The following is a 24,920-nucleotide window of genomic DNA, read 5'->3' as shown; positions in this document are numbered from 1 at the left end:
GAAAACAAGCAAAAGTACAAAGAAGATTACAAATCGATTCAATCTGATTTGCTCTTCAAAGCAGGCACATCCTTCACAATTTAATTGCAAAATTAAATATAAATGTAATAATGGAAACAAGAAAAATCGCGCTAACCCAAGAAAATTAATAGAAAATGAAAATAAAAATAGGTATGCTAAACCGGAAGGCAGCAGTAAACAGTGCATATACACATAAATACGAATAGAAAAGAAAAAACTGCGCCAACTCTATATAACCAGCTGTGAAACCGGAACAAAGTAAATAAATTGATCAGAGTGAAACAGTCCTAACAAATGTCCCAATAATGATGAAGCAATAAATGTAGCGATAAATGGTATTCAGCTGGAGACTGACAACACCGCAGTGCAGGACAAAATCATCAGTGAAACCGCCACCACATAGACAGCCTCTTACCAGATCGATAAGAGGAAATAGCCTTAAACAGGTTAACCGCACAGTGATGACACCGGGTCCAGGGGAATCCAGAACCAATCCTCCACGGAAAAGAACCAGCTGCCAGGGGAATCCTCGATCCTCCACCGAAAAACTAGCTGCCCCTTCACTCAGAAGTTCCGTGGATCACCAGAACAGAAAACAGGCCATAGCGTGATACCGTTTGAGGTTATTTATTTCAGTAAAAAGATTGGGCCAGATTCACAGAAGAGATACGACGGCGTATCTCTGAAACGCCGTCGTATCTCTCAGAGTATCTATGCGACTGATTCATAGAATCAGTTACGCATAGATAGCCCTTAGATCCGACAGGTGTAATTGTCTTACACCGTCGGATCTTAGGATGCAATACCTCGGCCGCCGCTGGGTGGAGTTTGCGTCGTATTCCAGCGTCGGGTATGCAAATTAGCAGTTACGGCGATCCACAAAGGTTTTTCCCGTCGTTACGTCGGCGCAAGTCTTAGTTTCCCGTCGCAAAGTTAGGGGTGTTATTAACATGGTGTAAAATTACTCCACCATGTTAAAGTATGCCCGTCGTTCCCGCGTCGCTTTTGAATTTTTTTTCCCGGCGTAAGTACGTTACGCATGTCGCGATTCACAAACACGTCAGGCCGCCGTAAGTTTGCGAAAAGCACGTCGAGAAAATTGCGAACGGAGCAAGCGCAGTATGTTAGCGCGCCTAATTTAAATGGTACCCGCCCCATTTGAATTGGGCGGGCTTGCACCGGACGTGTTTACGATACACCGCCGCAAGTTTACAGGTAAGTGCTTTGCGGATCGGGCACTTACACTGAAAACTTGCGGCGGTGTAACGTAAACGGGTTACGTTACACGGCCGCAATTCTACGTGAATCTGGCCCATTGTACTTACAATTAAGCAGAATCATAAAAGCATTTAAAATTGATGCCTGAAACTTCTCTCTTAAAGTTAGGGTGCGTGTTATACGCCTGTGCATGTTATACGCCGATAAATACGGTATGTTCTTCACCACAAAATTATTAAATCTTTTCAGGTGTGCCGTGGAAATTTTTAGATCTTTTTTTGCGCACTGCAAGACAATAAAGTTTGAGAAACACTGTATTATATCTATTATATCTATATTCACCTTCTGTGTCCAACTGGGGAGATCTCAATTCACTTCTTGTCCCATTGATACAACAGAAAGTAGAGGAAATCTCTCCAATGTGAGTGAAATTCCTCTTACAGAGTTGTCACCAGAACAGGAGTCCCTATCAGAACATTTCCCCTCTCCTCCAGTTCTGGGGAAAACTCAAAATTTGGGATCCTACTAGACATGTGCAATTTGTTTAGTTCCAAATTCGTTTTTTAATGAGTTTCGTCAAATTCGTTAGTTCGGAAAAATTTGGAAATCTAAATTTCGGAAATCCAAAAGTAAGAATGAAAATCCGAAATAATAACTAACTAATAATAACTTAACTATTACTAACTATTAAATTATAGGTATTGGAATTTCCTTTCAAGTTTGGCCGTCAGTGAACGTAACAAATCTAGATTTTTCCCTACTTACATTCGCCCCCGTACACAATTCCTTTGTAAGAGAATTTTGCCATTGCTTAGTGAATTCAGGGAAAATTTACTTTGCCAAGAATACCTAATACCTAATTGAACAATGAAGGCCATCAGAGCTTCGCCTCATTCAATAAGCTAGGGTAAAATTTCCTTGCAAAGTGTACAGCTTATTTGCCTTTAGTATATGATATTGACCCCGGTAAGAGTGTGAAAATGCACAGACATCAATAAAAACCATACAGAAGTTCTAACCTACTTTATCCAAAAGTTGGCTTTAGATACACTTTAAATATTTTTTCACAAAAAAATAAAAAGTTAAGCATCTGTGCTACAGAATTTTCGTGTATTGTACTGTTCTGCGAATGCTCAGGTACACCTTCTTGCTTGTCATTATTACTTTTATTGTTGGATTCAGTGCAGATATATTGAACGAGTTTGGGCTTTTGATGTGTCTCTGCACCTTTAAGGAAGACTGGGTTACTGTAACTGTTGCCATTTTATTAATTCCTTTTGAATTATATATCTTAGTGTGGGCGCTGTGTTATTCTACAGCTAGGGACCACAATTTTCAGAAGTACCCCGACACAGCTGTGTGGCTTCATATATTTGTGCAAAAGTTTGCAACAAAAATGCAAATTGTTGAAGCAATTTAGACTTTTTTTTTGGTGTGGAATATCTGGTAAGTTTGCTGGGGAACTTTTTTGTTTTGTAAAATTCCTGCACCCAGCTATTAATAAAATGCTTACATTTAAGTAAAAAAAAAAAAAAAATCACAAAGCAATAATCATAACTTGCCTATCAAAAGGTTATGATGTACTGTCTAATTTCAGCGCTGAACAAAATATTTTACTGCTAAATTTAGCAATTTCATTTTTTTTTTGTTTAAAACTAATTGTGTTAAAGCGGGAGTTCACCCGAAAAACAATTTTTAACATTAGATTGATGCTCATTTTGTCTAGGGGAATCGGGTGTTTTTTTTTAAATCGAAGCCGTACTTACCGTTTTAGAGAGAGATCTTCTCCGCCGCTTCTGGGAATGGTCTTCGGGACTGGGCGTTCCTATTTGATTGACAGGCTTCCGACGGTCGCATACATCGCGTCACGAGTAGCCGAAAGATGCCGAACGTCGGTGCGGCTCTATACGGCGCCTGCGCACCGACGTTCGGCTACTTTCGGAAAATCGTGACGCGATGTATGCGACCGTCGGAAGCCTGTCAATCAAATAGGAACGCCCAGTCCAGCAGCCCATACCCGGAAGCGGCGTAGAAGAACTCTCTCTAAAACGGTAAGTACTGCTTCGATTTAAAAAAAACACCCGATTCCCCTAGACAAAATGAGCATCAATCTAATGTTAAAAATTACGATTTTGGGTGAACCTCCACTTTAAGTGTCAATTTGGTAAACAACTTATGTTTGTTATACTACCATAAAAATATGGTGACTTGTCAAATGGTCACTGTTTAAAACACTTTGCTATTTAAAACATTTTCTTAGAAGTCAGCAAAACGGTTGCGAAACTTGTGTAAAAAGCAGCACAATATTTACAAAACCAGCAAAATCTTATGTGTATTTCTTTTTAATGAAATAGTAGTTATGAATGGTGTGAGCAAGAAATAAAATATCATCTAATGTTTTTGCAATACACAAATTATAAATTAATTTGGATAATAACAATTAGATAAACTATATATATATTCATATCTCATTCATATATTAAATAAAACTTTTAAATAATGATACAAATAAAAATAAAATCTATTTTTTTAATAATTACCACTTTACCCTGTTGATATTTAAGACATTCAAAAGAATTTAAATTATTTAAAAAATGAATACAAATTTAGTGCTGTGACTCTGAAGAAGTATTCAATCTCTGATTATTATTATATGTCAGTTGCTATTTTTACAGAATATTTCACAGAATTAAAAAAAAAAATCAGTGTCATCGACGTTATATTTCAGATTATTAGGTGTAAATAGAAAAAAAATAAATGGGATGGAAAATATTTCCTTAAAGTGTATAATATTTTAACTCGCAAATGAAAATGTAATTTTTTTCTATATACATAAATGTGAAGGTGCTGTGAATTTATGAACCATAGTTGCTCATTCTAACCTTTATACACTTTATTCAGCTGGTAGTGTGTAAAAATTATCCACACCGATATGCAGGATGCAGTGCAAAGAGCATTTGGTGGCCACACCATCTGAGGTCCGTCTACTGAGTCGACATGAAGGATTCTTACAGCATTTGTTATACACTATATAAAAGTACCGGTATGTGGAAATCTGACCATCACACCTACCATGTGGCCAAAATTATATGGACACCCCTCCAAATTACTGTTCATTTAGTTAGTTACTCATGTGCTTCCAACCTTGTGGCAACAGTTTAGTAAAGCCTCCTTTCTGTTGTAGCTCGACTGAACCCCTGTGTACAAAGCCAGCTCCATAAAGACATGGTTTGATGAGTTTGGTGTGGAGGAACCTATGGGGCCTGGATACAGCCCTGACCTTAACCCTACTGAACACTTTTGGGATGAATTGGAATGTTGATTGTGAACCAGGTCCTCTCAACCACCATCAGTACTTGACCTTACAGTAGCTTTTTTTTTAGCAATGGTGGGGACTCCATATTAATGCCTATAGTTTTTCGAATGGGATATTGAACAAGCTTATATAAGTGTAATGGTCAGATGTCCCCAAGTTGTGGCCATATAGCGAAAATGAATATAATGCACATCTCTTTGTCATATTAACATATTTGGAGTACTCAATACAGATGTGTCATGAAATCAAAACCTCAAGCTATCCTGTACACCCCATCCCCTATGTGTTATAAAAAGCAACTGTATTATCAAAATACACAAAGAGAGGGCACACCAGCCAAATAATTTACCAAAAAACACTTGATTGATCGAAAATGATCAAATATAAGTATAGACAGGCATCAACAAGAACTATCACATGCAACTGATGTCCAAGAGTATGGAGCGTGGCTTATGCTTTTTTTAGGGCAGTACCCTCTTCCTCAGAGCTAAAGTATAACCAAAGGCAACATTTTTCTTTTAGTTTTGTATAAAGTGATGAGGGATTAGAATGCTTGTCAGTTTTTATTGCTGTAGAACCCTCTCTTTTTGTCCTGTTTACCATGATCATTGAAAGTGAAAGTAAAAGAAAATCCCACATTTTGGGTTGTCAACAGTTTCCCTTAATTTGCAGGGATTCCTCTCACTTCCTGTTTGGCTATGGGACAGGAAGTGAAGGTAAGTCTCCCCTATGGGACAAAAATAAACCTTACAGGGGTTGTAATCCTGCCTTACTCTATCCAAAATCAAAAAGTACCCGCTTCCTCAGAGCTAACAGAGACACATACACAGGCTTCGTGTATGTTGTAGCATACTAGCTAAAATATGGAAAATACCTCCACACTGGCACAAAAAAGAGTAATAAAATCAACAGCAAAATAAAACGAAATAACATTTTTTCTATGACTGATGCCCTCTAATGTTACCTTTACTTGTTCATTGAAAACTGTAAAATATGGCTGATAAAATGACAGCTCTGGTGTTACCAGTTGTGCCTATTCACATGCATCTGCCCTTTGTCTTGCTTTCTCCCACTAGCTTGTTTTGTGACCAGTCCTGTATTGTCTATCTGACTGCAGTAGACACAGTTTTAGTTCCTGTCGCTATGTCAAAGGGCAATGATGCAGCACCGGCTATTGGCTATCTCAAGGTGGTAAAATATGGCGGAAGGGTATCTGCCAGAAGAAATTAAATAGCAAGTATAATTTGCAGCATACCCTTTTAAATGAGAAAAACAAACTAATTTTACAGTGATTGGCAGCTCAGTCAGCCACAATCGCTCAGCATTTACCGCTATGGCTTGGCTACAAATAGCTAAAGGGTGATTTGTATCAAAGCACACTAGCCCAATGTTGGCTCTTAGCCCCACCAGGTAACATACATATAGTATGAAAGCACAGAGGTGTGGAGAAGTCACTAAACAAGAAATTTCCAGACTACACTATATTGCCAAAAGCATGTGGACATCCCTCCAAATTATTGAGTTCAGGTGTTATCAATGAAGGACAGTGTGAAGGCTACATCATACAAAGACATATGTGAGCATCACAATTATGACTGTCCATCCTTGTGCCAGCCTGTGAGTGCCCCTATGCACAAAGCCATTGCCATAAAGACATGGTTTGATGACTCTTGAGTTGCAAGCATTGAGCCTTGACCTCAACCCTACTGAACACCTTTGAGATGAACTGGAACAATGATTGTGAGCCAGGTCATCTTGTGCAACATTTGTACCTGAACTCACAAATGCTCTTTTGACTAGATGGACACAAATTCTCACAGATACACTCCAAAATCTTGTTGAAAGCCTTCTGCAAGTAGGAGTGGAGGCTACTGTGACAGAACCCACTGTCACTGTGTGTTTTGGAGGGGGTTGTGGGCTGGCCTCCTACCCACAGACGATGGCTCAGCAAAGAAAAGGAGATTTGGAGGGCTATTTGCCACCTCCCACCACCTGGAGAAGATGCCACCTCTAGACATTTGTGTCTGCGGTTGCCGGTTTATTAGAACCGGGGGAACGCGGTATCTGTGGCTGGGCTCATGGAGTCGTTTCCAGCTACCTAAACCTATTGGCCCAGCTGGGCTAAATATATACTTTTATTCCACAAACAATGTACTTTTAGCTGATAATGGCATATACAAGATGGCGGTATTCCCAAAGCGCGGGGCTACAAGACCTGGGGACAAAATGGCGTTGGGATAATGTAATGAAGGTCCCAATATCACCTGAATCTCATACCCCCTCTTGTTATTGTGTTAATTATGTTAGGTCATGGCATGTAGACAAAAGGTCTGGAGACACATCCCAGCAGGGGATGTGTAAGGAGGGGCTGCCTGCTTATCATAATCCCTTTATGTTTTTCAACTGTAGTACCTGTTTCAACGTACAAGTGTTCAATTCCCATTGGTTCTTCCTTGTCCCATACCCCCCCCCCCCCACACAGGTCTGGCGGAGGTTCCCATACGGGGTATCCGAGATCCGTCACAGCTACTATAGCTGCAGAGGGAGTCAACTTCATAATAATGCCTATGGTTTTTGAATGGGATGTCCAACAAGTTCATACGGGTATGACGTGTAGGTATACACAAACCTTTATCCATATAGGCCCGGATTCACAGACACTGGCGCATATTTATGCCGCCGTAGCGTATCTCCTTTACGCTACGCCGACGCAGCGCAGAGAGGCAAGCACTGAATTCACAAAGCCAGTGCTTCCAAATCTGCGCTGGGTTTCCAAGGCGCAAGTCGGCGTAAGTGGAAGTGGGCGTGACCCATGCTAATGAGGCGTGACCCCATGCAAATGATGTGCTGAGCGCCAGACAGATACGTATCGCCAACTGCGCATGCGCCGTCCCATGGGCGCATCTCAGTGCGCAAGCTCACAATCACGTCGGAACAACTGCCTAAGATACGTCGGATCACTGCCTACGGCGTGAACGTAACCTACGCCTAGTCATATTCACGTCCTACGTAAATTACGTAAAATACGTCGGCTTGTGTTCCCTGGTGCAGCCCTTTGCATGGATGCTGCTGAGTTACACCTCCTTTATGGGCATAACTTTACGCCGGACGTATGACTTTACGCGCAGTACGTCGGACGGACGTGCGTTCGTTAATCGGCGTATCTCTCTCATTTGCATATGTGAATAGAAAATCAATGGGAGCGCCAAATACGTCCAGCGTAAATATGCGCCCACTCTACGCCGGCGTAGGCAAGTTACGTCGGTCGGATGAAGCCTATTTTCAGGCGTATCTTGGTTTTGTGGGCACGGCGCACAGATACGACGGCGCATATTTCTCGAGATACGTCGGCGCAAGTGCTTTGTGAATCCGGGCCATTGTGTATACTTTTTCATCTCATGAAGCATCAAGTATGGCATCCACCATCCCTGCCTTTCTCCTTCACATCATTTCTTTTACTCAATTACAGGTGTCTTTAAGGAATAAAAGAAAATTATAATAATACTTCTAATATATACACTGTTGTATAAATGCATATGATCTCTTATGGTATGTATTTTTCTACTCTTCTTCACTCAAAAACTGTAAGGCATCAAATATTGAGCAGTCAGTAGAACAAGCCTTTAAATTAAAGGCATTTAGGATTTTGCAATGTAATGAGATTACATCAGCTGTATATCAATACACATTTTTTTTTTTTTCACCAACCCTTAATCTCGAAAGTTGTATGAGATTTTCGGGGGGCATCACAGTATACTTGCCAACACTCCAAGAACATGTGAAACACCAACTAGCTAACGTTCTGTTCACAAATGACCAAACTCTGCCTAGATACACCCAAGCACCATCAAAATCCCACCCTTTTCAGTCCCAACACCACCCTAACTGAATCTTGGGAAGTCTAGAACTGTTGGCAAGTATTTGTTAGTACATTGCTCAGTATTCTAGATAAAAACGTCAAAGTCTACACCAAAGGCCTAAAAAATGTTCTCAGTAAAATATTCCATTGTTATAATGTTAGTGTATTATCATAAATATATTTATGAAAAAATTTCACACCCTTTAAAATCCAACGACTCTACCATCTGTCTTTATGGAATACTTCCTTCTGTGCAATATCCTTTGGGTGCTCAGAAATACAAGCCCCGTTGAGTTTATTGTCAGGTATTTCTTCCTGGCTAGTACATAATTTAAGTGCCCTGGTAATAAAAACATCCAGATTAAAAGAGGGATCAGCATCCTTGTTTATAGTGCTCTGGTCCTCCTGATGAGGAGGACAAGGTTGATGTTCCTCCTGCATCTCCGAAACAGGACTTGGTGGACATTCTAGTCCTGCTTGGGTGCTCTTCACCCATTGAGCTATCTCCAGAAAAAGATTGGATGGCTCTTCTCCCAATGCAATGTCACCCGTGGGTGGTATAGTAGTCTTTTTCCAATTGGAAAGATCCAAGATGAGTTTAGGTTCAGAGTAATGGTGGGGCTTGTTGTCTCGCCATAGTAACTTATCAAGGTAGGATGGTGATCCTACTTTATATTCACATGACCTTCCACAATCCCCCTCAAAAACCCGATCCATAGAGGAGTGCGACTGTTCAAGGAATCTTTCCGAGCTACTTTGAGAGTACTTCCGGGGATCAACTTGAGCTTCTTCAACTAGTGACCCTGATCCAGCACGAGGGTCCCGCTGAACATCACTCATGGCGTGGCTATGGCCCTGTCTCCAATCCAGGTCAGAAGACATGCTCACTTGATACCTGCCAAAAAAGATAAAAAATGTATTTATAGATAAAAAAAAAAAAAAAAATCACAATGCTTGGTTTTCTAAGAAAAAAAAGGGTATTACCTTATATACTCGAGTATAAGCCGAGTTTTTCAGCCCATTTTTTAGGCTGAAAAACTCCCCCTTGGCTTATACTCGAGTGAGCCATACTAATCATTATTAAAACAGCATGGGTCTCCCGCTGTGTAATGCATTCTGTTCGCCCACCCATTGTAACAAAGCCCCGCCTCCTCCTCGTCTGTGATAGGCGGAACACTGATACAGTTTCCCAGCATCATATCAATGTTCCTCTATCACGGACGGACGAGAAGGAGACAGGGCTTTGTTTCAATGGACGGCCAAACGGGATGCATTACACAGCGGGAGACGCACGCTGTTTTAGTAATTAAAAGTACGGCTGCAAATGGGCACAGTGAGACTGCAAATGGGCACAGTGAGACTGCAAATGGGCACAGTGAGGCTGCAAATGGGCACAGTGAGGCTGCAAATGGGCACAGTGAGGCTACAGATAGGCATTGTTTACCCAGTAGCTGCTGCACTTTCCTGCTCTAGGCTTATACTCAAGTCAATATGTTTTCCCAGTTTTGTGTGGTAAAATTAGGTGCCTTAGCTTATATTCGGGTCGGCTTATACTTGAGTATATACGGTATTACCAAAGGCAAATAGAACAAGGGCAAGTCTTAGGACTAAAAATTAATATAAGTTCAGAAGAAGTGACAACACAAGTTAGTCCCTTTTAGGTCACACAAGTCTGATTCAGGCAATCCCAAAAGGGTATTTTTTTGGTGTTTTTTTACTGCCTTTAACCACATCAATACTGGGCTCTTTCGCCCCCTTCCTTCCCAGACCACTTTTCAGCTTTCAGCGCTCTCGCACTTTTAATGACAATTGCGCAGTCATAATACACTGTACCCAAATGATTTTTTTACCATTTTGTTTGCACAAATAAAGCTTTTCTTTTGGTGGTATTTATTCATGACTATTTTTTGCGATATAAGCGAAAAAGAGCAGAAATTTGGGAAAAAAAATATATATTTTCTTCTATTTTAAAAGAAATCCAATAAAATATAATGTCATAAATTTAAGCCAAAGTGTATTCTGCTACATGTTTTTGGTAAGAAAATTCCTGTTAAGTGTATAATAATTGGTTTGTGTGATCAAAGACATATGTATGCAAATGATCATGTACAGATGTGTGCAGGAGATCACGGACATGTATGCAAATGTTCATTGGACATGTGATTTTACTGTTACATATGTGGGGACCAGGTGTTTTTATAATGTGGGGACATGTGTGTATGGGGACATGTGTGTTGGGACATGTGTGTTGGGACATGTGTGTGGGGACATGTGTGTTGGGACATGTGTGTGGGGACATGTGTCTTGGGACATGTGTGTATGGGGACATGTGTGTTGGGACATGTGTGTGGGGACATGTGTGTGGGGACATGTGTCTTGGGACATGTGTGTATGGGGACATGTGTGTTGGGACATGTGTGTGGGGACATGTGTGTGGGGACATGTGTGTGGGGACATGTGTGTATGGGGACATATGTGTTGGGACATGTGTCTTGGGACATGTGTGTATGGGGACATGTGTGTTGGGACATGTGTGTGGGGACATGTGTGTGGGGACATGTGTGTGGGGACATGTGTTTTTACTGCGTGGGGACAATGCGGCCCCTAGTGTGCCGCAGTGTTTAAATACAGCATCTGCCATTTTCACCCAACACACAGCAACACAGCACATTGGCGTGAACGGTGTTTGTTGGAGACAATAGATTTCAGCTCATCATTGGGCCTGATTTAAAAAAAACGCCGTCCCACTGACTTTGTATAAATGAGCCCTGAAAGGATATTGTTTTCAACTTTTTTGACTGCATTTTCTGCTTAGTGTGTTGATTTAGGGAAAAAGAAAAAATCTATTTCTTGCATACAGATGCTTGGATATACCCAGGTTAATTGCACATGGGATGCCTGTGCCCTGTAGTAAACAAGCGACCATATGGCCACAATCTAATGAATATATCCAAAGTGCCGCAGTAGCTTTCAGATGACACATCCTGGTCAGTATGCTCTTTGAAGGATGTCTCACAGGGACTGATTGGAAATGCTAATTCCAGTACCAACTGTCACATTTCAGAACACTATGTTACTAGACACCGGTGGCAAGGCTAGCTTGCTCTTTCCTAAGGCCAGCTCCTTTATCTCAACCCCTTCACCTCTGGAAGATTTACCCCCCCTTCCTATTCAAGCCATTTTTTGCGATACGGCACTGGGTTATGTTAACTGACAATTGTGCGGTTGTGTGACACTGTACCCAAATAAAATTGGCGTCCTTTTCACCCCCACAAATAGAGCTTTCTTTTGGTGGTATTTGATCACCTGTGCGTTTTTTTTTTTTTGCGCTATAAACATAGAATGACTGACAAAAAAAACTATCGTATCCCGTTTACGTTACGCCGCCGCAAGTTTCCAGCGTAAGTGCTTGATTCACAAAGCACTTGCGTGTACACTTTCAGCGGCGTAGCGTAAAGCCGTCCGGCGCAAGCCCGCCTAATTCAAATGGGGCGTGTACCATTTAAATTAGGCGCGTTCCCGCGCCGAACGTTCTGCGCATGCTCCGTTTGGAAATTTTCCGCCGTGCTTTGCGCGAAATTACGGCGCCCCAACGTGTTTTTTGAACGGCGACGTGCGTAACGTACTTTCGTATTTCCCGACGTCTTACGCAAAAAAAAAAAAAAAATTGAATTCGACGCGGGAACGACGGCCATACTTTAACATGGATGGTGTAATTTTACACCATCTAAATAGCACACTTAACTTTACGATGGGAAAAAGCGACGTAAGAGAATGCGACGAACGCGCGTACCTTTGTGGATCGCCGTAAACAGCTAATTTGCATACCCGACGCTGGAAAACTACGCAAACTCCACGCAGCGGCGGCCGAAGTATTGCATCCTAAGATCCTAAGGCGTACGAAGCCGTACGCCTGTCGGATCTTAGCAAACGGCGTCATATCTTGTTTGTGAATTACAAATTAAGATACGACGCGGCAAATTTGAAAGTACGCCGGAGTATCAGCAGATACTCCGGCGTACTTATTCTGTGAATCTGGCCCTATGTTTTTTACTTTCTGCTATGAAAGATATCTAATAAAAAAATCGAATTTCTTCATCAATTTAGGCCAATATGTATTCTGCTACATATTTATAGAAAAAAAATAAAAAATCAATCAGCGTATATTGGTTGTTTTGCGCAAACTATGGGATCTTTTTATTTATAATTTTTTTTACTAGTATGGCGGTGATCATGCGACGTCTAGCAGGACTGCAATATTGCGGTGGACAAATCGGACACCAAACTGACACTTTTTTGGGGACCAGTGACACCAATACAGTGATCAGTGCTAAAAATATGCACTGTCACTGTACTAATGACACTGGCTGGGAAGGGGTTAACTCTGTGCCTAGCTGGTGTTTAAAGCCTCGTACACACAATCAGTCCATCCGATGAGAACAGTCTGAAGGACCGTTGTCATAGGTTAACCGATGAAGCTGACTGATGGTCCGTCACGCCTACACAACATAGGTTAAATAACCTGATCGTGTCAGAACGCGGTGATGTAAAAAACACAACGATGTGCTGAAAAAAATGAAGTTCAATGCTTCCAAGCATGCATCGACTTGATTCTAAGCATGCGTGGATTTTTAACCGATGGTCGTGCCTACTAACGATCGGTTTTGACCTATCGGTTAGGAATCCCTAAGTTAAATTTAAAGCAAGTTGGCTTTTTTTTAACCTATGGGGCCCACACACGATCGGTTTTGACCGATGAAAACGGTCCGTCAAAGCGGAGTTCCAACCACAATTAGCATTTTTTAAATGTATGTCCTTTCATCCTGCGTTTTTATAATATAAATCTGGTCACTTACTATTTTACAATCCGCCGCCGATCCGCATAGATATTCAAAAAATATAGTTTATAAAAGTATATCTACATCGTTGTCATTTTGCTTGTGGGCATTGTGAAGCCTACAGGCATTTACTTCCTGGAAGTCTTGGATGGGGAGTGATAATTGGACAGCGCACTGCATCCTGGGAAATGATGACACACATTTCCCAGGAGCATTAGAGGGAGATGAAGTCAGAATCCTAGGTGTTTCAAGGGCAGATTTCGTGGGACCGCATAGCAACAGGCATTTCCAGATGAGTAAAAAAAAAAAAAAAATGTTTTTTTTTTTCTTTTTTAGTCGTAAGCTACAGTTTAAAGCAAAATAGTTTTTTTGATGGAACCTCCACTTTAACCTATCGTGTGTATGAGGCCTTAGTGTAGCGGGGGAGGTGCTTTTGCTAGTAGAAGACATGGTTCAGTGTTTTTGCTTTCACAGAATCACAGGATCCATGTCTTCTGTACTGACAGAATGGCAATCTGCCTTGTTTACATAGGCAGACTAGACATATGCAATTCCTTTCATTCCAAATTCTTTTTAACGAATTTTGACTAATTGGTTAATTGGGAAACATCCGAACTAACGAAAACCTGTTTAACAAATTTCTCTGAAAAAAATTAAATTAGAATATTAAAAAAAAATCTGTAGATTCGTAAATTTGTAAATTAGAAAATATACCGTATTTATCGGCGTATAACGCGCACTTTTTTCCCCTTAAAAACAGGGGAAAATCATGGGTGCGCGTTATACGCCGATCCCCTGTCTCTTAGCGCTGCCGCCCACATATACTGAGCGCAGTACACTCGGCTATGCTCGGCCGCGCTCGGCAATGCTCGCGGTCACGCCATGCGAGAGGGGCCGAGCGTGGCTGAGCCTAGCTGAGTGTACCCGAGTGTACTACGCTCTGTATATGTCGGCGGCGGCGCTCGGAGACAGTGCGGGAGAAGCGGGGAGGACACCACGAAGGCCGAAGACGGACGCCGGACTGCACAAGGCCGCCGATGGACGCCCGGGCAAGACACCGAAGAGGGACATTTAAACTGTAAGTAATTTTTTTTTTCAGGAAATTTCCCTCCTAGAACTGGGTGTGCGCTATACGCCGGTGCGCGCTATACCCAGGTAAATACGGTAGGTATTGGAATTTCCTTTCAAATTTGGTTGTTAGTAAACAGCGCGGCTGCCCTGTAGCGCTAAACCTACTACAGGAAGTGATTGAGGCACCTAAACAATTTAGTCTATGGCATATTTGCTGTGTGTGTTTCAATTGCCTGAATTATTAAATTGATATTGGTTTAATAAAATTCTTCACTATGTCAATCTGGCCTTGAAGAGTTTATTACATTATATTGGGCAATGTATTAGCAGCTTAAAGGACTGCTAGCATCACCGTTATCTAAATGTAACGGCAAGCACATAGGCATCTATTGATAAAGCAGCGGAACATGTATAAAATAAGGAGGTATACCTTACAACATGTGTAGACACAAAAGAAAAATTGCTAGCCACATGATCTTTCAAAGGTTCCCCTCCAATCAAAGAATTCTCTCTGCTGGGTTAGGCAAAGAGAAATCTGTGATGCAAAATGCTGGCTAAGGTATGGAAAAACCCTGCAGAGTACAACAGAGAGAGGATAGTAATATCCGCTCCTCCATTATCAATCAGCCCCTTAGTCCTGTGTTTCTCAACCTTTTTCCAGTTGGGGCAGGGCTTGACAAATTTGCTTGGAATCTAGGAGCCAGCTAAAAAAAAGTTAGGAGCCAGGAATGAGCCCCGTCCCGCCGAGCTCACGTGCAGAAGTGAACGCATACGTGAGTAGCGCCCGCATATGAAAATGGTGTTCAAACCACACATGTGAGGTATTGCCATGATTGGTAGAGCGAGAGCAATAATTCTAGCCCCAGATCTCCTCTGTAACTCAAAACATGCAACCTGTTAAACATGGAGAATTTAAAGGGTAAATGTTTGTCGCCAATCCACGAGCGGACGCAATTTTGAAGCGTGACATGTTGGGAATCAATTTACTCGGCGTAACATTATCATTCACAGTATAAAATAAATTGGGCTAACTTTACTGTTGTCTTATTTTTTAATTAAAAAAAGTGTATTTTTTCCCAAAAAAGTGCGCTTGTAAGACCACTTGCGCAAATACGGTGTGACAGAAAGTATTGCAATGACCGCCATTTTATTCTCCAGGGTGGTAATGTTTGGGGGTTCTAACTTCTAAGTAAAGGGAAGGAGCTGTAAACAGGCAGGGAAGCTCCATTAGCATTGCTGGTTGTCTTGTCATACCAACGGCCACCACAAGAGGGCGCCAGATTGCAAAAGGAACCATAGGACTGTAGAAGGCCGTAATTACCGGCTGGTGCGGCGTGGCCCAACGCGATCGCGAGGGGGGTGCGCACGGAGACAGGTTAATTCTAGTCGCAATTGCGACCGGCTGCCCAGGGTTTGTCGAGCCCTGAGTTGGGGCACCCTTTAAAATTTTGCAAAATCTCAAGGCACCCCATTCTAAAATGTAAAATACTAAACTCATAGTGTTGCATAACACAGAAACATCCACACATGTAGGACTCCCAACATTAGAGGCGATTTATTTTTCCAATGCAAATGCACATTTGCACCCCGATACTGACTAGAATTCCAGCATTTCTCTTCTCTTGGCATCATTGGTTGCTAGGATGCTGGTGGCTACAAGGTTGTAATAGTGAACAATGAAAACCCGTGGCTTTGTGTAACTAAAAGGAAGGATTGATCCACCCACTGGCTGGTGTACAATTTTTGGGCAATTTTTAGGCATTCTACCAAGGCACCCCTGAAGAAATCTGAAGGCACCATGGTTGAAAAAGGCTGGCTTAGTCTACCATAGTACAGGTCTTACCTGTCCCAGTTAGACAGTTGGCTCTGACTGGCCTCCATCAGTAAGATGTCATCAATCTCATCCTCGATCCGGAAGGGATGCAGCGATATGGGCTCATCCTCTGGACAGGAATAAGGACCCATATAAGAATGCAGAAGAGCAGCCTCAGCTGTTAGCCGGTCCATTGGGTTGAAGGTCAGAATTTTCTCCAAAAAATCGATAGCTGGGGATTAGAAGTAATGATAACTCTGTACTTGTATTCAGAGAAAGGTAACTGCTTCAAACATAATGTAATTTATTTAAAGTATATCTAAAGCCCATGGGCCAAATTCTCAAAAGAGATACGCAGACTTAACTGCTGTTCAGCCTGCGTATCCCTGTGCCTAACTTTGGAAACGATTCTCAAAAGGCTTTTTCCAAAGTTAGGCAGAAAATCTGACATGTGTAAGACACTTACACGGTCAGATTTTAGGATGCAGTACCGCATCCGCCACTGGGGGCATTTCTCATTGAAATCCAGCTTTGCGTATGCAAATGAGGACTTAAGCAGATTTTCAAAGCATTTCAGCACTTTGATTTCTGCCTAAGTTCCGAATTTGCCGGCGCAAAATTAGGGCTGGTTTTACAATGTGGAAAGTTAGCCAAACCTTGTAAAGGCCCATTCCAGCGACGGCATTTGGTATGCATTCCTGAGGGAGAACTCCACGGCAATTTTTAAATTCAAAACCGGCATGGGTTCCCCCCCAGGAGCATACCAGGCCCTTAGGTCTGGTATGGGTTGTAAGGAGACCCCCCCACGCCGAAAAATTGACGTAGGGGGTCCCCCTACAATCCATACCAGACCCGTATCCAAAGCACGCTACCCGGCCGGCCAGGAATGGGAGTGGGGACGAGCGAGCGCCCCCCCCCCCTCCTGAGCCGTGCCAGGCCGCATGCCCTCAACATGGGGGGGTTGGGTGCTCTGGGGCAGGGGGGCGCACTGCGGGCCCCCCCACCCCAGAGCACCCTGTCCCCATGTCGATGAGGACAGGACCTCTTCCCGACAACCCTTGCCATTGGTTGTCGGGGTATGCGGGCGGAGGCTTATCGGAATCTGGGAGTCCCCTCAAATAAGGGGGCCCCCAGATACCGGCCCCCCACCCTAAGTGAATGGATATGGGGTACATCGTACCCCTATCCATTCACCTGGAGGCAAAAAGTAAAATGTAGTAAACACACAACACAAGGCTTTTTAAAATATTTTATTATTCTGCTCCGGAGGCACCCCCCTGTCTTCGTTATTAGCTCAATTACCAGGGGGGGCTTCTTCTTCCGCTCTCCAGGGGTCTTCTCCGCTCTCCGGGGGTCTTCTCCGCTCTCCGGGGGGGCTTCTCCGGACTCCGGGGGGCTTCTTCCATCTTCTCCCCTCTTCCGCTCTTGACTCGGCGAACCCCGGTTCTTCTGCAGCTGTCCGGTGCCTTCTTCTTCAGCGCTGGCTGCCTGCTATGTTTGTGTGTTAGCTCGATTTCAAACAGGCAGCCGGCGCGGTCTTCTGTGGCGTCAGGGTCTTCTGGTCTTCTCCCCTCTTCCGATGTTGCCTCGTCGCCTGTTGTCGCTGTAATGATGGAAGCGCGCCTTGCATCACATTTATATAGGCATCACCGTCCCATCATGCTCCGGCAGGTACCCACGTGGTGGGTGCACGTGGGTAGGCACCCACCACGTGGGTACCTACCGGAGCATGATGGGACGGTGATGCCTATATAAATGTGATGCAAGGCGCGCTTCCATCATTACAGCGACAACAGGCGACGAGGCAACATCGGAAGAACAGAAGACCAGAAGACCCTGGCGTCACAGAAGACCGCGCCGGCTGCCTGTTTGAAATCGAGCTAACACACAAACATAGCAGGCAGCCAGCGCTGAAGAAGAAGGCACCGGAGAGCTGCAGAAGAACCGGGGTTCGCCGAGTCAAGAGCGGAAGAGGGGAGAAGATGGAAGAAGCCCCCCGGAGTCCGGAGAAGCCCCCCCGGAGAGCGGAGAAGACCCCCGGAGAGCGGAGAAGACCCCCGGAGAGTGGAAGAAGAAGCCCCCCCTGGTAATTGAGCTAATAACGAAGACAGGGGGGTGCCTCCGGAGCAGAATAATAAAATATTTTAAAAAGCCTTGTGTTGTGTGTTTACTACATTTTACTTTTTGCCTCCAGGTGAATGGATAGGGGTACGATGTACCCCATATCCATTCACTTAGGGTGGGGGGCCGGTATCTGGGGGCCCCCTTATTTGAGGGGACTCCCAGATTCCGATAAGCCTCCGCCCGCATACCCCGACAACCAATGGCAAGGGTTGTCGGGAAGAGGTCCTGTCCTCATCGACATGGGGACAGGGTGCTCTGGGGTGGGGGGGCCCGCAGTGCGCCCCCCTGCCCCAGAGCACCCAACCCCCCCATGTTGAGGGCATGCGGCCTGGCACGGCTCAGGAGGGGGGGGGCGCTCGCTCGTCCCCACTCCCATTCCTGGCCGGCCGGGTAGCGTGCTTTGGATACGGGTCTGGTATGGATTGTAGGGGGACCCCCTACGTCAATTTTTCGGCGTGGGGGGTCTCCTTACAACCCATACCAGACCTAAGGGCCTGGTATGCTCCTGGGGGGGGAACCCATGCCGTTTTTTTCTTTGAAAATTGGCATGGAGTTCTCCCTCTCAGGAATGCATGCTGAGCGACGCTGTCATTTTTTTTTAGAATTATTTGTTTTCCCGGCGCGTCTTTTTTTTTCACCCGTCGCAACTTTAGTGTCCCGTCGAAATTCTCAAAGCCGACCGGCGTTAATTACGTTCGCGCGCTGCACGTCGGGAAAATGACGTCACACGCATGCGCAGTACGGCCGGCGCGGGAGCGCGCCTCATTTAAATTTTAAACGCCCCCAGGAGAGGAGGACCGCCTTACGACGGCGGCACTTAAGTTACACAGCGTGTAATTTCTACCTAAGTGCTTTGACGATCAGGCACTTAGGTAGAAATTTTAAGTCAGTGTAACTTAACTGCTGAAATTTAAGTTACGCAGAGTTTTTGAGAATTTGGCCCCATGTTTTTGGATACACCTATTCCAGTGACAACTGTCTTAAAGCGGGAGTTCACCCATTAATCTATTCTTTTAAACAATCCCCCTAGATTCCTGCTCGTTTTGTCTAGGGGAATCGGCTAGTTGTTTTAAAATATGATCCGTACTTACCGTTTACGAGATGCATCCTCTCCGTCGCTTCCGGGTATGGGTCTTCGGTAGCGGGCGTTCCTTCTTGATTGACAGTCTTCCGAGAGGCTTCCGACGGTCGCATCCATCGCGTCACTAGTAGCCGAAAGAAGCCGAACGTCGGTGCGGCTCTATACTGCGCCTGCGCACCGACGTCCGGCTTCTTTCGGAAAATCGTGACGCGATGGATGCGACCGTCGGAAGCCTCTTGGAAGACTGTCAATCAAAATAGGAACGCCCAGTCCCGCAGCCCATACCCGGAAGCGACGGAGAAGATGCATCTCGTAAACCGTAAGTACAGCTCATATTTTAAAACAACTAGCTGATTCCCCTAGACAAAACGAGCATGAAGCTAAGGGGAAAAAGTATATTGTACGGGTGAACCTCCGCTTTAAAGAATATTTTCTCTCATTTGATTAGATTTCCTTTAATTTCCTGCTGTAACTCCAGGACAGAAAGTAGGAGGAAATTTTCCCAACTGGCGAAGACAGCCAGAAAAACCTGACAAGAGTTAACTATTACATACACCTTCCAAAATTTTTATAAAATCTTGATGATTTATAAATTGTTAAGTTATGACTTCTGATTAAGATCAGATACAACAACGGGTTCAAAAGTACATTCAATACTAGACAAACCCTGCTGTTGTCAGGACCTAGATCATTTGCTGGTGGCACTGTGCTTCCCATCGAGGAAGGTTGTAGTTTTGGTACCCACCAGCCTGATGCTGGTGGGTATTTAGTCCCTCTTCTGCTGATACACCTTGCTCCAGTGTTTTGTGTTGCTGACAGATACTGCTAGTCGTTATCTTGTTCCTTGATCAAGCTCTCTGCCTAGCATCTTTATCCTGAACCCTGCTGCCTTGTTTCTACTCCCCCTTGTTCCTTATCCCAGTTTTGGTCTCCTCTTCCTATATGTTCCCTACACCTCCAGTTTACCCTGCTTTCCGGTGTTCCTCATTTGTATATATTGTATATAGTTAGTTCAATAGTTTCTGTTAGGTCGTTTAGCTGGGTATTTTGTCACTGGGTTGTTGGTTCACTCATATCTTTATGTTTGCTGTTTGCTGGTGTTTGGATGTCTTATTTTACTATTACTAAATGTTATGTAGCACCCTCTAGTGTGCTGGTGAGTTTTTGTTTAGAGTGGGAACATTTCCAGACTTGACTGATAGCCAAGCCTTGGAGTGTATTTTTGATCTGCACTGGGAGTGGCTTAGTATAGTGCTGGTTGACTTACAGGTGGCATCACTAGGACCTCCTAATTCTTTATAGAATGTTCCAGTGTTTTCTAGAAAGAGAGGCTGGAGGGGAGGTGGAGCCACCTGGGGTGTTCCAAGGAGCCCTGACTAATCCACTACTTTGGTTGGCGGGGGGCAGGCCTCCTTAAAATACCCAGGGTCAGCCCAGCTGGGAAGGAGTTGTTTGGGTGGAGGAGCTGTAGATGGGGTGCTAGGCTGTCAGGGCCTTTGATGGAGATCCCAAGTCTGGGGAGGATGACCTTGGGCCTGGACTCTGGTGCAGACGGGGTCCTCAAAGAAAATGTGAAGGTGTCCTGGACAGGAGGCACAGGAGGAGCAAGAGAGGGCAGCAGGAGGGAGCACTGCAGGGCAAGGAAAGGAACAACTGGTCGCAGCCAGGAGGGCTGGTGAGTGACATGCACAGGTCTATGAGGACTGAGGAGGCACGCCTGAGAGGACTGGGAGAATGCAGTCTGGGATGGGTGTAGAACCAGAGGAGTGGACTGTGGTGTCATGGGAAGTGGAGAAGGATAGCTGCAGCCAGGAGGGCTGACAGGGCCTGAAGATGGGTTACTAGACTCAGTAGCCGCATGTTAGGACAGCTAGCGCAGGACCGATCCTAGGGTCACAGGCGCCTGGGTGCAGAAATATTTATGGCGCCCCCACATGGGCGTTGTCATTTTACTAACTCCTCCCCTTTACAAATGTTTCTATGGCAATGACTCAACCACAGAGCTGCTCCCCCACAAAGTCTTCATTAACCTGGGATCCTTACATGATCTCTTAACATTAAACAAAATACAGGAAGAGAAGCAGAGTACTTTACTGGGACCTGGAGGGGGGCCTCTCTGATCGACAGAGAGGGCTTCTGTTAGATGTTTGGCGCTCCCACCTCTGCAGGCGCCTGGGTGCAATGCACTCTGTGCACCCTGCCTAGGATTGGCCCTGCCTGAGGGAGCAATCACCGGGCCTGAACCTTGTCATGTCAGGGAGGGAAGGTCGTTAACGCCATGGAGCTTACAAAAGAATTATGCTGCGTACACACCATCACTTTATGTGATGAAAAAAACCGACATTTTTTGTGAAGTAAAAAACAACGTTTTTGAAACTTCAATTTTCAAAGACGAAGTTGCCTACACACCATCGTTTTTTCACAATGCTCTAGCAAAGCGCCGTTACGTTCAGCACTTTTTTCCATTGAAGCTCGTTTCATAACTAGCCTCTGAGCATGCGCGAGTTTAAAAACGTTGTTTTAAACGTCGTTTTTGCTACACACGGTGATTTTTTGTGAAACAAAAAACAACGTTTTGAAAAACGACACAAAAAATTGAAGCATGCTTCAATTTTTTTTTGTCGTTTTTCACAAGACATAAAACAACGTTTTCCCCCACACACGGTCATTTAAATTGACGTTTTTAAAAACGTCGTTTTTTTTCATCACATAAAGTGATGGTGTGTACGCGGCATTAGACTCTGGGAAAGTGACTGTGAAGTTTCAACAAAACATTAAAGTGGTTGTAAACCCTTTACAACCACTTTTACCTACAAGTAAGCCTAGATTAAGGTTTACCTATAGGTGCTTGAAATATCTCCTAAACCTCCACGGTTTAGGAGATATTTACAAAAATTATGTTCGCCAATGTCTATGGCGCATTTGCTGTAGACAACGGCGCAGGCACACTTTAGCAACGGCGATCGTGCCATTCCTAAAGGAGGCCGTGCCGTGACTGCCGGCTCCCGAGTGCATGCCAATAACAGCACAGGAGCCGTAATACCCGGAAGTAAGCTCCAGGAGAGATGTCCGCGGCCAGGGGGGGGGGGGGGGGGGGGTTCAAGGACTGCTGTGGGGGCTTCGATCTGAGTTAAGTAATATATAATGAGTTAGTATGCTATGCTAACTCATGCTATGCTCATTATGCGTTTGTCTTGCAGGATTTTTTTTTTTTTTTAGGGTTTACATCCACTTTAAGCATATTATGGGATTTTTTTTTAGAAATATGGGTCTTCAATGTTTCTAGAGCATCTGTGATTGATGTATAACTTTAGAGGCAGAGACTGGTGTCTCTATTGTATGGAGACAAGATGAACTGAGCCCTCACCTTCCAGGTTCATTTCTGGTAGAAGCTTTCTCAGAGGTCTCTTCACTACCCAGGTGGTGTTAACAAATGATGGCATAACTTTAAGAAGTTCTTCTTTGTCTTCCTCATGGACCACGGGGATTGTGTCCAGGATCAGCTGCATCTGCTCCAGCTCATGGCTTCCTACATTCAAAAAGAAACATAGGGAGAGGTTGCTGTTTGTTCGAAAATACAGTTACACTATATGACCAAAAGTATGTACACCCATTCAAAGTTGAGGTCAGATATTTTAGACAATTGTGATCTCCCAAACTTGTGATAACAGCTTGGAGATGGCCGTTTTCTGTTCCAGCTTGACTGTTCCCCTGTACAGTGGCGTAGCGTGGGGGGTGCAAGGGGGGACCACCGCCCCGGGCGCAAAAGTTGGAGGGGCGGTCACAAGTGTGGAGAGGAGGGAGCGCCAACAACAGATGGGACATAGTAACATATGCATGATGTCACCACTCCAGGCTTTACTAGTCATTATCAAGCACGCTCTCCTCTTCCCTACAGCCACCGCTGTCTCACACATTGGATCATGTGACCAGACTGGAGCTAGCTGAAAATAGGCAAGTCCATGGGTCAGGGGGGCGCAAATTACTTGTTTCGCCCCAGGCGCTGACAACCCACGCTACGCCACTGCCCCTGTACATTAAGTCAAATCCGTAAAGACATGGTTTGGTGTATAGGAAATCAAGGATCCTGCATACAGCGCTGACCTCAGCCCTACCGAACACTTTTGGGATAAACTGGAACACTGATTGTGAGTCAGGTGTTTTCGTTCAGCATTAGCCCCTGACCTCACAAATTCCCATAAGGTAAAGCATAATGGGCTTGCATTGCATAGTAGCCCATTATGCGTCACTTACCTGAAACTGAAGCCTGCGATGTCACCGTTGTCCCCTGTTGCAGGAAGCGTCCATCTTTCACCCTCTTCCAGAGTCGCGTGACGTCACTCCCGCACATGCGTGTGGGAGCTGCCAGTCACGGCATGCCCTTCCTTTAGAAACCGCACGATCGCCGTTTCTAAAGTGCGCCTGCGCAGTGGTCATCGGCGCGGTCTCAATTGTAAATATCTCCTAAACCATGGAGGTTTAGGAGATATTTCCAGCACCTACAGGTAAGCCTTTTTTTTCTGTTGAAAAGCCTGTGGCGTGCAAAACACAACCCAAAAACTTCACCCGGTACAGGAAAAAATGTGCACACACATAAAGAGTGAAACACAAAAAAACTGTGACGGGTGCATCGTCAAGTGGTCCTCCGAAAAGGACCCAGCTCTGATCCCCCGGGGCGTTAGGCTCCTGGCAGGGAAAAGAGTAATCTGTGGCCCATACAGCCGAAGCCACAAGGACCCAACATCCTCGGAGGGACTGCCGAAACAGAACCCTCCTCGGTGAGGCCCCCCCGAAGGCAGACCCCATAAGAGCCGGCGAACTAAGCCAGAAGGCCATGTCCACCGACTCCCAGGGTGTACTGCCACTTTAAGGGAAGGTATGCCTGGAGGGAGCCAACCTCTCCTTAAAGGTATAGGGACGCACTTGACACCCAGCAATAGCACAATGGCAGTGAAGGTATCCAGTCCATCCCCTCACCAACGGTACAAACGGCAAGCACCTCAACCTATAACTGGCCTTTGCAGCAAGGAGCACATGGGAAGGCGATGCATGTCAAACACAACAAACCAAAAAATTCCCAGCTCACTTACCAGCCAGCCTGCAACAAACCAAATTACCCTGTCTAACAGTTCACAATAAAACCAAGAGGTTTAGGGCCAGATTCACAAAAGAGATACGACGGCGTATCTCCTGATACGCCGTCGTATCTCTGAGAGTATCTATGCGACTGATTCATAGAATCAGTTCCGCATAGATAGCCCTAAGATCCGACAGGTGCAATTGACTTACACCATCGGATCTTAGGATGCAATACTTCGGCCGCCGCTGGGTGGAGTTCGCGTCGTTTTCCAGCGTCAGGTATGCAAATGAGCTTTTACGGCGATCCACGAAGGTACTCGCGTGCGTTACATCGTCGCAAGTCGTTTTTTCCCATCGTAAAGTTAAGCCTGCTTTTTAATGGCTTAACTTTACACCAGCCATGTTAAAGTATGGCCGTCGTTCCCGCGTTGAATTTAAAAAATTTTTTTGGTGTAATTACGTTACGCACGTCGCCATTCACAAACACGTCGGGGGGCCGT

General features: G+C 44.5%; 1 protein-coding gene across 1 annotated transcript in view; it reads right to left on the bottom strand.

Moving 5' to 3' along the window:
* Positions 1 to 8,556: 8,556 nt before the first annotated feature.
* The window catches only part of MAPK4 (mitogen-activated protein kinase 4), a 175,690-nt gene continuing 159,326 nt past the window's right edge, over positions 8,557 to 24,920 (bottom strand). The window contains exons 4-6 of the mRNA XM_040336946.1: positions 22,709 to 22,870; positions 16,167 to 16,368; positions 8,557 to 9,309 (exon numbers count right to left, since the gene is read on the bottom strand). Coding sequence (XP_040192880.1) covers positions 8,634 to 9,309; positions 16,167 to 16,368; positions 22,709 to 22,870 — 1,040 coding nt within the window. The 3' untranslated portion in view covers positions 8,557 to 8,633. The remainder of the gene's footprint in view (positions 9,310 to 16,166; positions 16,369 to 22,708; positions 22,871 to 24,920) is intronic.

The sequence above is a fragment of the Rana temporaria genome, chromosome 1, assembly GCF_905171775.1.
Source record: "Rana temporaria chromosome 1, aRanTem1.1, whole genome shotgun sequence".
Lineage (NCBI taxonomy): Eukaryota > Metazoa > Chordata > Amphibia > Anura > Ranidae > Rana > Rana temporaria.
Note: the sequence above shows the minus strand (reverse complement) of the source record. Positions and strands in the feature narration are given on the sequence as shown.